This window comes from Capricornis sumatraensis, chromosome 2, assembly GCF_032405125.1.
Source record: "Capricornis sumatraensis isolate serow.1 chromosome 2, serow.2, whole genome shotgun sequence".
NCBI lineage: Eukaryota > Metazoa > Chordata > Mammalia > Artiodactyla > Bovidae > Capricornis > Capricornis sumatraensis.
The window spans coordinates 193,333,272-193,349,763 of record NC_091070.1 but is presented as its reverse complement, the minus strand read 5'-3'; the positions used below and the strand labels follow the sequence as shown (position 1 = coordinate 193,349,763).

Here is a 16,492-nt window from a genome sequence, read left to right as displayed (position 1 = left end):
ATGGGGGGCCACTGCGGTGTCTCCATGGGCCTGGCACGGGGGCTAGGCTTGACCAGGACCTTCTGGGGAGATGCAGTACTGAGATAACCCTGCGGGCTCATTCTGGGCCTGCCCTGACCCTGCCCTCGGAGCTCCGTTCACACACCAAGCAGGGGCCAGAGGCCTGTTGCTTTGGGGCTGGGGCCAGGAAATGCAGTAAGGAGAGGGGAAGAAGAGGGTAAGCCAGGGTAGGTGACCCCGAGATGCCTGGAGGGAGGCCTGGGGGAGGGGGTGCAGAGGGGCCTGGTGTTGCTGGGGCTTGCCATGTGTACCTCTCGGGGCTGGTATAGGTGCCAAGGGCCCCAGGGGCTGGGCATGAGAAGATGATGGAGTCAGAGGGGTTTGTTAGCATACCTCTTCTCTCCATATCCCCATCCCCAAGACAGTAAGCCTGAGGTGGGGGTCGGGGGGACAGGGGTCGGGGGGACAGTGGTCGGGCTCACGTTGCGGGCAGGGCTCTTCCTTCCCACCTCATCCCCTCCACTCTTCTCCCCTCTTCAGCAAGGGGCACTGAACTAGCAGTCAGGCAGACTGGGTTGCATCCCAGCTCCCCCACTTTCCAGCCATGTGACAGTCAATGATTTCATCTCTGAGCCTCAGTTTCTTCATTTGCAAAATGGAGACAGGCCCCTACCTTGTGGTTTGTCACTAGGATTAAACTAGCGGAGGGTGTGTGTGATCTCAGGGGATGGGGAGGTGTGTAGAACATTCTGCCCAGGGCCTGGCCGGGCCCCAAAACATGACTCCCCTGCTATTTTCTGCTATCCACCTCCCCCATCTTTTGGGGATCTTGGTTTTCCCAGCTATAGAACCCCCAGAGAGCCTCCAGCTCTGACTTCTGTTGCCATGTGGCCTCCGACTTACCCTGGAGGGGTCAATCGCCCATCTGGGACTCTCTTTCCTCATCTGTATGTCCGGGTACTAGACGCTGGGCTGCATGACCACACAGGTCTCCCAGGCCCCCACCCGCAGAGTTCCTCAAACATTCGCACAAAAAGCAGAAATACAGGCCAGTGGTCCAAAATGTGGAGTCTGGCTATGGACCCGTCTTCTGCTGCACTGAGGGGCCAGGGGTCTCCCAGGCTGGTGCATCCCCTCACATAGGTGCTGTGAGACTGTGGGGAGACCCCAATCAACTCTGCCACCTTCTGGCTGAGTAGGGAACTGCCCAGAGCCCCACTTTCCTCATCTGTCAAATGGGCTCGTGGCCCACTGACAGGCAGAGATGGTGGGAGATGATGTTATAGAGTGCCCTGTTAACTGCTGAGGTCTGTATGCACAGCACAGGATGCTTGGACCGGTGCTGTGACGGAGCCACAGGTTATCTATCACGCTGGCACAAACAGGAAAGGAGGTGGACACACTGGTATCTGGGGCCCAGGTCACTGATCCAGGGGCCTGGAGTCTTGGGCCCTGCTTACCTCAACAGCTTAACCACCGTGCCCAGGAGATATGCAAGGCCCTGGAGAGCCTCTGGCCTGTCTCCATGCTGGGGGTCAGGGTGGGGGTAGGCGAGGAAGAGCAGGGAAGACTGGCTCTGGGAGTGACTGACAGGCCCGGGGAGAAGATGCAGGATGTGAGCTGCACCACCGCCCCCTGCCCTGTGCCCCCGCTCAGTGGGGCCCACACTACTGCTTGGGCTGGTGGTTCTCAACCAGGTGAGAGTTTAATTGCCAGGATTTTTGGCAACACTAAAAGACATTTTTGGTTGCCACAACTGGGAAGTAGGAAATCGCTCCTATCTAATGGACAGAGGCTTTCCCAGTGGCTCCGTGGTAAAGACTCCACCTGCAATGCAAGAGACATAGCAGAAGCCACAGGTTCGATCCCTGGGTGGAGAAGAGACCCTGGAGAAGGAATGGCAACCCATTCGAGTATTCTTGCCTGAGAAATCCCATGGACAGAGGAGCCTGGCAGGCTGCAGGTCACAGAGTTGCAAAAGAGTTCACAGGGATGCAACTTAGCAACTAAAACAGTAGAGGCCAGGAACGTGGCTAAACACCCTGTAATGATGGTACTTCCCTCTCCCTGCAAAGATCTGTCCTGCCCAAAATGTCAACAAGGCTGAAGGCAGGGTTTCTGCCTGGAGGTGGCTGCTGCCCTGCATTAGACAAACATGGGCGGTGTGCCTGTCCTCCACCCTCCACCCTCGGCCTCTACCCCCGGGGCCTACCGTGTCGAGGTGGGTGCGCTGGTGCTTGGCGCGGTCACTGGAGTTGCTGAAGGCCTTCTGACAGCCTGGGTGCTGGCACAGGTACGGCTTCTCGCCCGTGTGGCTCCGCAGGTGGATCTTGAGGTTCTCCAGGCGCGAGAAGGCCTTGCTGCAGCCCTCGAACTGCAGGAGAGGCCGGTGAGGGGCGCTCTGCAGGCGCCGGAGGGCCCACCGCCCAGCCCTGAAATGGGCTCCCGCATCTGCTCCCCTGACAACCCCAGCCCCTGGCCCTGCCCAAGGCCCCCCGGTGCCCCAGTTCAGCTCCCCATGAAGTGTCCAGGACCTAGACTCCTATCTGGGAAGGTCTGGTGGGGTTCAGAAAATAATCCATCCCTGATTTAGAAATGGCCACTAGGACTTGAGAAAAAACTGGTCTTTCTGTCTCTGGACGGGTCTGACCTCCAATGGCGTCTGAAAGTGACATGCCCCTCTAATGGTAGCGCAGCCCTGAATGGACAGGGGGCAGGCACATGTCCGGTGCAGACAGCCCTAGATTTGGAACCCAAGGCCCGGATTTTAGTCGGGTCCTCTCCCAGTGAGGCTCTGAGCAGTGCCCTTGATATGCCTGTGCCTATTTCCTTGCCTACAAACTTAAAGCTGTGTAGCCACCATCCAGGGCTGATACGAAGGCCCCAAGGGGTGGGACACTGACTGTCAAAGGGCTTTGCTCCCCTGGAACACGACATCATGCTGATTGCGGTCAGAACAATGACGACACTTGTAAACTCAGAGTCTTTGACTTATCATTTGGCTGTTTCTGTTCGATGCCCCAAGTATGCACCAGGCCCCACGCCAGGCAGTGAGCATGCAGTGGGCACAGCACACACATGTGATGTCCCTGGTGGGGGTGAGGGTGGACAGAGAGGAACACAAACAGTGCCGATTCTGGCAGCTTCTGTCCAGCTCCCATCTCTCCCCACAGAGTCCTCTAACTTCAAACTCCTTCCTCCCTACCCTCTACACAGCTACCCCAGGAGGCTCTGAGGTATGAAAGAGGCCCTGCTGCTCTCGCCTAAATCCCCGCGGGCCTGGCATTCAAACACCCAGCCCTCTACACCTCCGGCCCCTCTTGACTCCCCACCCGAGGCTCACAGCAGCAGGGGTCTGCCGGGTAATGCCAAGTCTTTGTTCCTGCAAGACACTCAGCAAGGAATGTCTTATCTCTCTCGTCACAGTCTGTCCAACCCCCGTCAGCCTGCAAGACCCTTGGCCCACAGCCCCGAGGAGCATTCCCTGGTCCCTGTGTGACTGGCTGCCCTTTCCTGCTTCTCCTCACTGTCCGCCTTCCATTCCCAAGGCGCTTGCCACGGGCAGGAGGAGGAGGTACCCTGGCCTGCATCTGCTCCCTCCGTCCAGGCGTGATGCTGGAGGTTTAACCACACCACAGTCAAAAAGCCAGCGGCCCCAACATCCCCACCTCAGAGACGGAGGCTTCCTAGGGTGGTCCCAGGGTTGGGACAGGATGCAGGCCTGTCTTCCCAGGGGCAGGGGGCAGGGGAGGCGACTCTTAAGAAGAAGAAATCAGAGGAGGCTGGGCTCCCTCTCTCGAGCCACTGGTTCCATTGTCTAGGCCAGGACAGACGTGAGACAAGGACTCAGAGACAATGGCTGGTCTGGGGCAGGCACTCCTGGCGCCTGTCCCTTGAAGGCCCGGCCACAACTGCAGGCCATGCTCTGCTTGGGGCTGGCCCAAGGCAAGGTGCCCGCAGCTGGGTTTTAGAAGCTGTTCCGCTTCCTATTTCCAGATGTTATGCCTTTTCCATGCATCAAAACCAGAAGGAAATCCTGTTTGGGGAGTAAATAGGCCACAAGCCACGCCCCCACCCCCTGCAAGGCCTGGGCCAGGTCCACGCATAGTGAGGTGGAGCAGCTGAAGGGCAGGCTACTTCTCGGCCCCCAGCCGGTCCCTTTGTTCCTCTCTGGCCCTTGCCGGGAGGGTGGACGTCTGAGGTGGGGGGCAGTAAACTTCTCACATGCTGTGTGCTGTTCCTGACTTTGGGAGGGTCCGCCCGACTCTGGAGACTTGTACATCATCTCCCCACTGGGGCCTGTGCGCCCGTCTGGCCAGTTGTCCATCTCAGCACAGCTACCCCCACCCCCACAGCCTTTGTTGGAGCTGCCACCCTCCTGGGACGCCTGCCCTTCCAACTCGCTGACAATTTAATTCAGACATCTTTCAGAATCTTCAGCTTGGTGTTCGAAGTCTTCCAACACGGTCAGACACCTCTCCCATCTGCATACACCCCACGTGTTAGGCTGTAGCTGCACGGGAGTGATCAGACCCCAAATGGGTTGGGAACTTGAATGCCCCCAGGCCTGCTGGAGCTGTTCCCTGGGAATGGAACGGCTTTCCTTTCTTCACTCACTCAGACATCTACTCGTGGTGCCCCAGCACTGGCTCCTTGGAGAAGCCGTCCTCAACCTCCCGCTCCTCCTCGGTCACACCCTGAGCTGTGCTGAGGTTTTCACTGTACATCCCGTATCCTCTCTCCAGGCCTCCAAGCTGAGGTTTGGGGAGTTCCTCACGGGCAGGACTGGCATTTCACTCATGGGGCAAAGGGTGGGTTAGAAACATGATCTAGTGGTGTTAAGAATAGGGTTCTGGGGCCTACAGGTGCATGTACCTCCCTTGTGCTCATCCAGGTATCTCACATCTGCATTTGTGCACTGTGCCCACGTCTTGCCTGTGTATGTTGGCCTGGCTCGTCCTGCCCGCCCCCTTCCCATTGGAACTTCTCAGAACTGAGTCCCAGGCTGGGGTATATAACAAGCATCTGGCCGAGGCACCACGATGGGGGTCCCATCCCTCAAGGCAGGATCAGAGGTAGCAGCAGGTGCAACAGCGGCAGCCTGGGCAGGACAGGTCTGGGACAAGGATGCAGATACCCCTGGCAGAGCAACGCCCCCACCAGGGCCAGCATCCCAGCTATGAGCGTATATGGGCTCTGCTCACAGTTGCCTGCCGAGGTCCCTGCAGCCTCACCCTTTGACAACCCCAGAGATGGGCTAACAGAGGCAGAGAGGAGGGGAATGCACGTGGGTTCAGCACCTGGCGTTCACTCTGCTAGGCCTGGCACTGTCCCCAGCATGATCTCAGATCCTCTCCACTGCCCTTGGGGCAAGTATTCCTCTCCCACTGTCAGGAGCTGAGGCTCTGGGGGAACCAGCAGAGCAGCTCCAGACATGAACCCTGATATGGGACAGCCAGGGCTTGTTTCTTGACTGCTCCACTTGCGAACGATCCAAGATGAGTGCCTTCAGTTCTCTGAGTCTCAGTTTCCTCATTGATAAAACTGGGTGAGTTCTACCAGCCTCGGAGGCTGTGAGGACCGCACGGTAAGTGCTTATCTTGGTACCAGGTTCTTGCTCAATATCGTCATGGTGGCCATCATTTGGGATCACAGAGCAGGTAAGTAGTGGAGCGGCATTCTGCCCGGGGTGGCAGTTCCTGGGCTTGCTGCCCCTCTGCCCAGTTGGAAGGGTGTGTGTGTGTGAGTGTGTGTGATGTCCCACTGGGCATGGTGGGCTCCCAAGTCTCCCCAGTGTCCTGTTTCCAATTCTTATGCCTTAACCCTTCACTTTCCTCCCCCCGCCTGATTTCCAGACTTAACTTTCTCAACATACCCTGTGCTCTCCAGCCCTTGGCTTGGGCATTTAAGGGGCGTCAGCCTGGGCCTGGGGCCTGGAGCAAGATGGGGACCAGGGAACTGTCTGGAGGAGCAGGTGCCCCAGCACCTCCCGTGATGAGGAGTTATCCCAGGGCTGTCTGGGCTCCACCTCCAAGCCCCCATCGTACCTGGGGAGCCAGGAGCCAGCAGGACTCACAGAGGTGGAAGGGCCTGGTCTGGAATCCTAGAGCTGGGGCATCTGAGTTTCTCATGAGCCCCTCTCTGCTGCCTTATAGCTGGCAGCTTCATCAGACAGCCCCAAGGCCCCTCCGATTTTAATGCTTTATGAGTCTCATTCTGAATTGTAAATCGAACCAGGTCACCCATGCTCAGGACCCTCCGTGGCTCGCTGTGCCTCCTGACATCCAGTCAGCCCCCTTAGACTGGCATTTGAGGCCCTCCACTGTGGGTGTGTCGGAGCCTGGAAAGCAGGCGGCTCTGTGATCCTAGCAAATCAATGTCCTCTCTGTGGCTCAGTTTCTTTCTCTGCAAAATGGGGATGTGAGGAGCCCACTCACAAAGTAGCTGTGGCAGTGGGGCAACATGCATATGTGTGTGTCACACAGGACATAAATGTTATCACTGTTATCGTGGTGGTGGTAGTTGCTCCTGACTTGCCCTCAGGGAGACACCTGTGTAGGTCAGGTTCTGCTGACTCCAGAGTAAAGAACGCTTGGCTGATGTGTTTGTCATTGACTGGTGTGGCCCTAAAACTCTTTTCACACCAAGCCCATGGAGTACCCTTTGTGTAACCTCCAAAGGGAGTGAGGCAGCCTTTTGTGGGGGAATGGCTTGAAGGGGCCCCATGCATTGACTGACTGTGTGGGGGCTTGGAGGGCAGCAGAGAGAGGCACCCCATCACTGTTGTGTTGTGGGGGTACAGATGCTGCAAGAATGGAAAAATGAGTCTTGCTGGGGCACAGATGGAGCCAATGGGCACATCCCAGGCTTTGGGTCTCAGTTTCCCTGAAGGGGATGGCCTACGGTGATGCTATGGTGATCCAAGGGTATAATGATGTTTCCATGGGGTGGGGCCTTCCTGACATCCCTCCCCTAACACCCTAACGCAAAGCCTTAAGCCTATAGGGGTGTCTGAGTCCCCCTTGCCCACAGTTACACCCTGCATGGCTCTCCCATGTCTCAGCAGGTACAAATGCTCGCCCCAGAATTCTGGCTGGTGTGACCTGGCCCCTAGTGACAGCTTGGTGGTATCTGCCCCTCCACGCCTGCATCACTGCATTTCAGCATCAAGCATCAAAGTGGCCTGGGTGCAAATCCACACTTCCCAGCTGGATGACCTTGGGCAAGTTCATTTCACATGCTAGAGCTCAGATTCCTCATCCGTAAATAGGGCATAAGGTGGGCACACCTGGGCACATGGCGGGAGGGTGCTCTCTGTGAACCACAGGGCACATGCAGTATCCTGTGACCACAGCCTTGATGCCAACCATGGGCACCCAGAGAATTACCCGAGCACCTCTTATTTAGAATGAACTTGAAATAACCAAACATAACAGATTTAGCTGGCCAGGAGCAAAGGCTCATATGCCATGGGCAACAGAGAGGGTGGCTACTGTGGGTAAAGCGGTACACAGAGGGGAGAGAAGGAAAAGAAGAGACATCGAACAGTCTAGAAAAAATGTACGAATGAGTATTAAGTTTTTCTATTTACTTAGAATGCATAAACATTAAAATATCTACTAAGATGAAACTGGGGTGAATTCAGAGTTATATAAGAGACTGGGTGATGCCCGCTCATTCACCTGTCAGGAGCCGGGAGCTGGATGCTGGATGCTTTGTGTGACATTTCAGTTAATCATGAGAACGCACTCTTCTGGTGAGGTTCCTTCCTGGCCCCACTCTGCAGATGCGGAAACTGAGGCTCAGAAAAGTGACGTCACTGGCTGGAAGTGACGTCACACAGCCAGTAAGTGGCGGACCTGGGCTGGCTCCCAGGCCTGGCGGACGTGCTAGTCTGCCTATACACGTCCCTGACTGGTCTGGTCACTGCCTCAGGGACCCTACATAAAGCTCCAAAATCAGGCTGGTTCTCAGGAACTATGACCACCATTTCCAACCAGGCTCACATCCAGGGTTCCTTTCCCAGGCAAGACCAGGCCCAGCGCTGGATGCAGAGTTGATGCTGGGAGATGGGGGTGCCCTCCTTCCTCCCAGCGCCTCCGAGAGGAGAACCACCACACACAAAGGAAAGCTGAGGTGACACGGCAGAGAAGAGCAAGCCCATCTGAGGCACAGAGCCTTGAAAGGCCCAGCTCCCACATGTGGGGCGTGTTACAAGAGCAGACTCAAATAACGGGGAAAATACCCCAGGAACCGTGAAGCCCTAGACCATCTGGAGTTTTATAGTAACAGGCAGGGGAAAATCAGAACCTAATTGAAAAAGTCCACTGCAATCCATTACTGCTGCATGAAGCTCACAGAACCCAGAGCGGAAGATGAGAGACCAAGCGGAGCCGTCCCAAGAGCTGGGGAGGGGGCACCAGCTTCCCTTCCAGGCCAAGCCCAGGGACCCTTCCAGCTCTGCCCAGGGGAGGGGGAGGGCGTGGGCCCGACGTCAGAATCTGCGGGGCTGGGCTCACCCCCCTCTGTGGGCCGCCCTCTCTCAGCCTTTCCCACGTCTGTGAAAGGACTGAGCAAGGTCATTCAGGGCAGCTCCAGGACAGAGCCAGCTGGTGCCGGGCACGCCTGTTCTCTCCCTCTGGGCCCCATCAGCCGAAGGCCCTGAGGTCGCACAGACAGAAGTCTGTACTGGGGCCCCCGCCACTGACCACCACGAGCTTGGGCAAGTCATGTCCCATCTCTGCCCTCACTTTTATCCTCTCTAAAATGGGGCCACAGCAAACGGCTGCTAGAATTAAATAACAGGGCACGCTTAGCACGGGAATGGGGACACAGTAGGTCCCCGAGGACTGTCAAGTTTCCGCCCTGCAGTTGCCATGGGCCCAGGAGGAGGGGGCCCCTTTCTCAGGCTCTGGCTGGGGATCTGGACACAAAGGGGAAGGAGGTTTGGGGGAACAGGGCACCCGGGCGGGGCAGAGGAGAAAATGCCTCCAGTTCTTTGCCAGTGACTTGCTTCTAAACAAACACATTTCTGGTTTAAGGGTAAAATATATTGGGTTACAGCAGTCTGGCAGGCCATCCAGGGATCAACTTCCCATTTTGGTACAAACTTTTAACCTACTTTCAACAATGACTTGGATGGGAGAGCTGCATGGTGCCAGACCCTTCTCCAAGACATCAAATAATTCTGCACTTGGCCAGCTTGAAAGGCCAGCCAGCTGGGAGCTGGGATCCACTGCTCACCCCACATCCCGGGAGTTACTGTCCTCTGAACCCCATGGGTTTTCCACGAGGTCTTCTCAGAGCCTCATGCTTCACAGGTCCTCAGGGACAGGTGGAAGCAAGAAGCGGAGGGACAGAGGTGGAGAGTCCTGGGAGGTGAGGCCAGAGGGCACCGGCCTGATCTGTGTCCTGTGAGAGCTGTGAGGGTCTGGTCCATCCTCAGGCACACAGCGCCTCTGAATGAGTGAATGAATGGGCAGATGGGAGGAGGAGGGAGACTCTGACAGTAACAGCAGCTATCACTCTTACTGGATACCAGGCTGGGCCAAGCTCCCCCTTAACATATCTCCTTGGCCCCTTTAGGCCAGCACAACAAGTCCCGTTGTTACAGAGACAAAGACGGAGGCCCAGGGAGCTTATGTGAGAGAGACCCTGCATCCACGAGGGATGGGGCCTGCGCTTGCCTCTGGGGCTCCTCTGCCCTGGGTAGCCAGAACTAAGGGGCACCATGAGATCCAAGGAGAGCATTTCTCAGCTCGAGGCCTTCATGATCGTTCAGAGAGGCTGGCAGTCGAGGAGCGGTGGAAGCACACAAAGCAGGGGGAGGCTGGGCTAGAAGGCCACGGGCCTCCTTCCCAGAGACTTCCCGAGCCAGGGGAGTGGGGCCAGAGGGTCCCATCTCTTCCTCACCAGACCTGCGCTGGAGGCTCTGGGTGGGGCCCTTCTCCCACAGAAAGCCCCTGTCTGGGCAAGAAATGGGCTTCTGTTCCCAGCCAGAGAGGGCCAAGAGGGCTAGGCCACCTTTCCAGGGTGTGTGGAGTCCCCCAGAGTAGAAGCTACATGCGAGGTTGAGTCTGCTTACCAAGTAGACAGGTGGAATCCGGGGGGCTCCCTGTGCTGAGCGGGGGCACACGGCTTGAGGTGTGGAAAGAGGCTCAGCTCGGGGGCTGGACCAGCAGAAGGCAGACTGCACAAAAAGACTGACACGTACACACGCACACACGCACACACACAGAGCAAGTCACCAGCCACAGACCCGGAAATGCAGACAGACACACACACACACACACACACACACACACTGACACCTCTCCTGTTAAGCAAGCCACATGTCAAAGACATAGAAGCCCAGGACACCAACATATAGCACACACACACACACACACACACACACACACACCATGATTTATGCCATACACACAAACACACACACACTCACACATATACCCAAGGACTCCAAGCCCCAGACCCCACCACAGGCACAAATGTACAAACTCCCCAGACTCTAGATACACTGACGCACAGCCCCACGTGCAGCACAGACAGAAACCGGCTCACAGATCAGACACAGAACACAGACGGCCTCATGGTGGTCTGTGCATGCACGGGGAGAGACACCCGGAGACAATATCCAGCAAAGACTTCCTCCAAGAGGCCAGTGGGTAAGGACGTGTCCTCACACCAACACCTCGACACCTAACACAGCCAGACCCATGGACAGCCCTGCTCCCACTTGCTTCTCCTTGATTCCAGGCCACCCAGGAGATGGGGCGAGGGGAGGGGAGGGAAGACCCGGCTGAGCCTCATGTATCTGCTGACGTTCCCATGGCTGCTGCATTGGCTTGGCTTTGGGGAGGGACCATGTAGCCGGAGAGAATGCCAAGACAGGCCGCAGGCCACCCTTTGGCCCCGCTGACCTCTAGCCCGCTGCCCACGCCCCCTTCCCAACCTCCAGGGGCAGACTTCTGCCCCTGCAGTGTCCTCTGCCTGTCCAGTCCCCCTTGCCCTCTGGGCTTGTCTCAAGCCCCAGCTCTCCCCTCCTCCTGTGCCAGGTCATCCCCAAACTCTTTTTGCCCTTCTCTGACCATCTGGACACCACCCTGGTGCACCGATGCTCAGACTGCCTGTTTCTCACCAGTTGTCCTCTGTGTGGACACCATACACCCTTTGGGCCTTGCCGGGTGCTGCCTGGCCTTTAGGAGCTCACTTCCCATAGGGGAGGCAGGCAGGTGGGAAAGCTACACGGCAGCCCATCCCACCTCCACAGCCGAAGCATCTGGAACATTTGCTGAGGAAACACATCTCCAGAGGGATCAACGTCTGACTCGAAGAGCTGGGGGAGAGGGAGGGGAGTGCTGCCCCAGGAGGAGAGGGCAGGGACCGAGATGTGCAACGAATGAAAAGATTCTCTCCAGCCTCAATCCTCCCCCAGATAAGCCCTGTGCCCACCGGCAGGGGCTCAAGTCCACTTCCTCCTCCTCCTGGCCCCTGTGAACCTCAGTGTGCTCCCTGCAAAGGGGGTGGCACTCCTGGCCTCAGGAGCCTATTGTAGACATGTGGCCTTAGTCCTGGGCACAGGACAGGTGTTCAGAAGATGTTAATTCCTCTTTCAGCCTCTCTCCCGAATTTCAAGAAACAGCAGGGCATGGGTCCATGATGTGAAAAATGTTAGGGTCTGAAGATCTGACTCCAGCCCTGGCCCTGTCACAGGTTACTGTGTGACCTTCAACCAGTCACTTGCCTTTTCTGGGGCCGCCTACCCAGGATTGGGAGTACAAAGGTGGGGCTGCAGGAATTAAGACTTGCACAACCCTCAGCATCCCGGGGCTGCCTGGGGAGAAAGAAGATCCAAGACATTTCATCCATCACCTGAAAGAAAACCTCATGTCGGGTCAACGGGAATCATGGCAAATGTGCAGATGCCACGTTCTTGTCTGAGGCCACAAGTGGGTGAAAGCAAGCTGCCCCATGCGCCCTTGGGGCTCAGTTCCCGCCAGGAACACCCTGTGCGGCTCTGGGCCCCTTGGAAGGGGGAGGGCTGGGCCAGACCACTGTTGTGTATAGCTCTGCTCATGGTGGGGCTGGGGGTAGCGCGATCAGAGAGGGCTGTGCTCAGCCAGCGGGTACCCTCTGGGAGAGGAGGTGAGAGACCCATCCGAGGCGCTCAGGAACAGAGCCAAGTGACTGTGTGTTCACCAGGACAGTGCAATGTGGTTCCCAAGTCACCTTCAGGGATATCCTCAGTATCTAAATTGGGTTGGGCCTGACACCTGGGGCCCAGTGGGACCATTTTCCCACCCCCCACAGACCTACTGGGAGACCCCAAATGGCTGGCCCTGGGGTGGCAACTTAGGGCCACACAGAGTGAGGCCACGTGGCCCACATCACATGCTCCTGCCACTGATGGAACCCAGTGTCTGGACTCCCTAATAAAGGTGGATGGAAGCAAAGGTGACAGCCTAGCTCTCACACTCAAGCTAGGGAAGGAAGCTCAATTGCCATTAGGAACCAATCACACAAACTACAACAACAAAAACAAATGAAATCCAACCTATGGAAGGGATGAGATGCAGGGAAGAGACTCGGCAAACCCTTCTGGTGGCCAGGCAGCTCAGTCTGCAGAACATCTCTGTTTCCTGGCCCTACTAAATCACAGTAATCCTGCCAGAGGCAGGACCAGGGCTCACGGGCTCACTCTGGGGCTTCTTGGTAGTTGGAAGCCACTGCCCATGCCCCGCAACTCCCAACTGGCCCACAGTGCAGGAGACCTCCAGCTGTGAGCAGGTACCAAGCAGGTTCAGACACGGAGTCCCCTGGGCCAGGAGTCCTGGGAGCCGCAATAGCACTCTACCTCCTGCCCAGTGCCTCTGGAAGGAGATAACTTAGTACACAGTGGAGCAGACAGGGGTGAGCTCCTGGCTTTTGGGTTTCAAAATCTCAGGTCTCAGGGCCGAATGGAAAGAAGTCTGAAGACAGAGATGAGACGTGCAGTGACTATTTTCAAATGACTGTCTGCCATAAATCCACCTGAGCGTGTCCAGCACAGGGCCTGGCACACGGTGGGCTTGTGTGAGTATCTGTTAATGAGTGAAAGAAGCAAGCAATAAACAAATGAGCCTTCAGGGAAGTGTGGGGCAGGGCGGGGAGCCTCCTGAGTTAGTAGAGTCCAGGAGAGGCCTAGTTGAGAAGAAGAGCAAAGCATTCTGTGTTCTCTCCCACAAAGATGTCCGGCTGGGAAAGGGTCCCTGGGGGAAAGCAAGACCTGGGAAGATGTCAAGGCTCCCTCAAAGTGGGGGGCCCTTTCACTCTGGGGCCAGGCTTGTGGGAAAGAAAACTAGGCTTGTGGTAAGCCCTGAAGCAGGGCTCCTCCCAGGCAGGGCTGAGGTTACCCTCTGGATATCTTAGGAGGTCCCATGCCCAGATGTTGAGTCTAAGCTGGACCTGAAGTAGCCTTTCAGGTGGACAGGAGATGGGTGGGCTCTGGTCAAAGATGGGGCGGGAAGCTGAATGCCTCAGAAGGTGCCAGGATGAGAAATGACTCTGAGGACCCCTTGGTTCAGTGAAAGCCCCCTATGCCCCCAGAATTGGGGCAGTGGTTTGTGAACTGCCTGAGATGTGTGAATTACCCAGTATATGGGGGTTCAGAGACAAGGGAATTCAAGGACAATTTTTCAACTTACATTTTCTTCCCTCACATTCAAGTGTTTAGACTCCAGGTTCAGACCTGACATAAAGAGAGACCGCTGCCTACCCCGTCAGGAGCTTCCCCAACGGCTCAGCAGGTGAAGAATCTGCCTGCAGTGCAGGAGACGCAGGAGATGCAGGTTCGATCCCTGGGTCAGAAAGACCCCCTGGAGTAGGAAATGCCAACCCACTCCGGTATGCTTGCCTGGAGAATTCCACAGACAGAGGAGCCTCACATGGCGGTCAACAAAAGGCAGACTGGTCTACAGTCTGGGAAACATTGGGTCACGGGAAAGAAATGACTAGAAACACAGAATCAGATGGTTCACGTCACCAGAAAATAACGATACTAGCCGTAACAGCCATCACACTGCCTTTCAGATCCCCTCAGAGTGTTTATTTCCCCTAAACCCCACATCTCCGGATGTTCAGTCCAACACAGGTTGGAAAGTGCTGGAAGAGTCTGGGGGAGCCATCCCGCCCCTCACCTGCGTGAGGGGTGCCCCAGGCTCTGATAGGGAAGCGTGCCTTCTGCTGGGCCAGACAGGCTGCCCCATTCTCATGGGACTCCTCCATCCCTTGAGCAAGGAGAGAATCACCCGGTGGTCACCACAGGGAAGAACAACTCAGTAAACTGAAAAAAATTACAACCATATGATAAAGCAGAAAGGGGTCCTTCAGGAGGAACACGCTGTAAAGCACGTCACTGAGAAGCGAGGGGGTGGCAGAGGGGCATCCTGGGGAGCAGGGCCCCACCCAGATGCCTGGCTGCGCAGAGCAGATCAGAGACACCTGGAACTCATTAGCATTATGTCAGGAATAATATAAAATTAAAACATTTAGCTTTGGCTTCTAAAATTAAGGAGGACAAAAAGAGAAGGATGCCATTGTGCTGAGCCACTCAGCTATGACTTGGGCACCAGTAATTTACAGGAAAAAAATCTCTGCCTTGCACTTGGGCCCAGCTGGGGCCCCTGCCAGCAGAGGCTGAGGACGGATGGCTGTCTCCAGCTCTGTCCTGGGGGAAGCAAGTTGGGAGCCTGGGTAAGGCCCAGGTGAGGTCTTCTAACCGCTCACTCTCCATGGCAGTGCCAGTTATATGCCAGTCCTGCCACTCTCCTAATTGACTGGCCTGTCTCTATGCTGGCCACTGCCCCCCAAATCCATCATCTGCCTTGCAGCCAGAGAGTTTTATAAATTGAAATCTGCCCCTGACATTGCTCAAAACCCATCGATGGCTTCCTACTGCCTGCAGGATACCCAAGGCCCTCAGCCTGGCATTTCCAGCCTCCCACCATCTGAATCTAGCTGTGGCTGGCTCTCCAAACTCTCCAAGATCCTTTCTCCCTCTCTCCTCTCCACTTACACTGACGACTTGGGCTTTTGGGACTTTCTACCGTGTTCTCGCAGATGCTGTTCCTTCAGCCTGGAATTCCCTCAGACTCCAGGGCTCAGGACCGATGGTGGCTCCTCTGCAGAGGCTCTGGGGGAGGTCCTGGCCAGACTCCTTTCTGGGTCTACCTCGGCTCAGCGGTAAAAGCAAGGTCACTGGGCTGGGCAGCGTTGGGGACCTGAGACTCACACAAAGTCAGAACTGGCCATCCCCAAGAGGCCCCTGTGTTACAGATGGGGGACATTACAACTGCCCGAAGAGGGCATGCCTGCCTTGCCCCCACTTCTGACCTCTCTGGACTCCTGGGGCATGCTGACTCTGGGGTACAGAGCACTCTAGAGTCATCCAGGCTCGAGTTCAAATCCCGATATCCCTCCCGCTCTGTGACTGGCACAAATCACCTAACCCCTCTGGACTTCAGCATCTTTGTTGGCATTGCAAGGATGGAGACAGAAGTCTAGTGCTGCCCAGCCCCAGGGCTGTGGACAGTCAGCACCAGGCTCTATCCTATAACCAATTGTTGCCACCCATGACCCCTGTGCAGAGAAACTGAGGTCCCAGGTCACAGAGGACAGGGAATCAGCAGCAAGATGGAGATGGAGGCTCCCAGCTCTGGAAAAGCAGTCTGGAAAGAGTTCACAAAGCCTGACTTGTCCAGGGGCACAAGACAGCTGCCCAGCCATTCATACACTTCCTCATTCATTCATTCACTTGGCTAAATACAAATGGCTAGGTGTCCAAAATACACTCCAGTAAAGAAAGCAAGTTACCAGGCAACACGTCTGGGATGACTGCATTCCAATAGAGAGTATAATTATCACATATGCAGAGAAATACTCTAAAGTGTTAAACAGTGGTTATTTCTGAGTACTATAGTTAGAGGTAACTTTCCCTTTTTTTCTTCTCTCTACTATCCCTTTTTTCTACTCTCTACCTCTTGATACATTATACTTTAGCTTTAGACTACTCTGTTTTGTTAAATTAAAAAAAAAAGTCACAGGGACCAGTGATACTTTATAGGCAGATTCAGGCTGCAGAAGAATTAGACTTCCTTCGTAATTCAGCACGTGGCTTTGGGTGAGCTCCCCTGCATTAACAAGATCTGGGGATGTTCCCACCCTCATTGCGGAGCCAGAAAGACCTGAGTCAGGTCTGGGTCTGACACTTGGCCTCAACCTATGATATGCGGGTGAAGTACCTCCCTCTGACCTCAGTTTCCACACAAATACACAGGAACAACATGGCGGCCTCTGAAGGGATCTGAGGATCAAGGATGATATGGATGGTGACCAACTTTCATGGATGGTGACCCATGATATTTGTGTCTGCATCAGGGGACCCAGGCCCACCCCCTGGAATGCAACGAGGAGTGCCTCCTCACAGAGTGACATCATCAGGCTGTTTCACACGTGG

General features: G+C 55.9%; 1 protein-coding gene across 3 annotated transcripts in view; it reads right to left on the bottom strand.

Moving 5' to 3' along the window:
- Positions 1–16,492, bottom strand: part of GLIS1 (GLIS family zinc finger 1) — a 251,075-nt gene that overhangs the window by 20,507 nt on the left and 214,076 nt on the right. For all 3 annotated transcript variants that reach the window (XM_068966142.1, XM_068966143.1, XM_068966144.1), the window contains one exon: positions 2,213–2,374. In XM_068966142.1, coding sequence (XP_068822243.1) covers positions 2,213–2,374 — 162 coding nt within the window. The remainder of the gene's footprint in view (positions 1–2,212; positions 2,375–16,492) is intronic.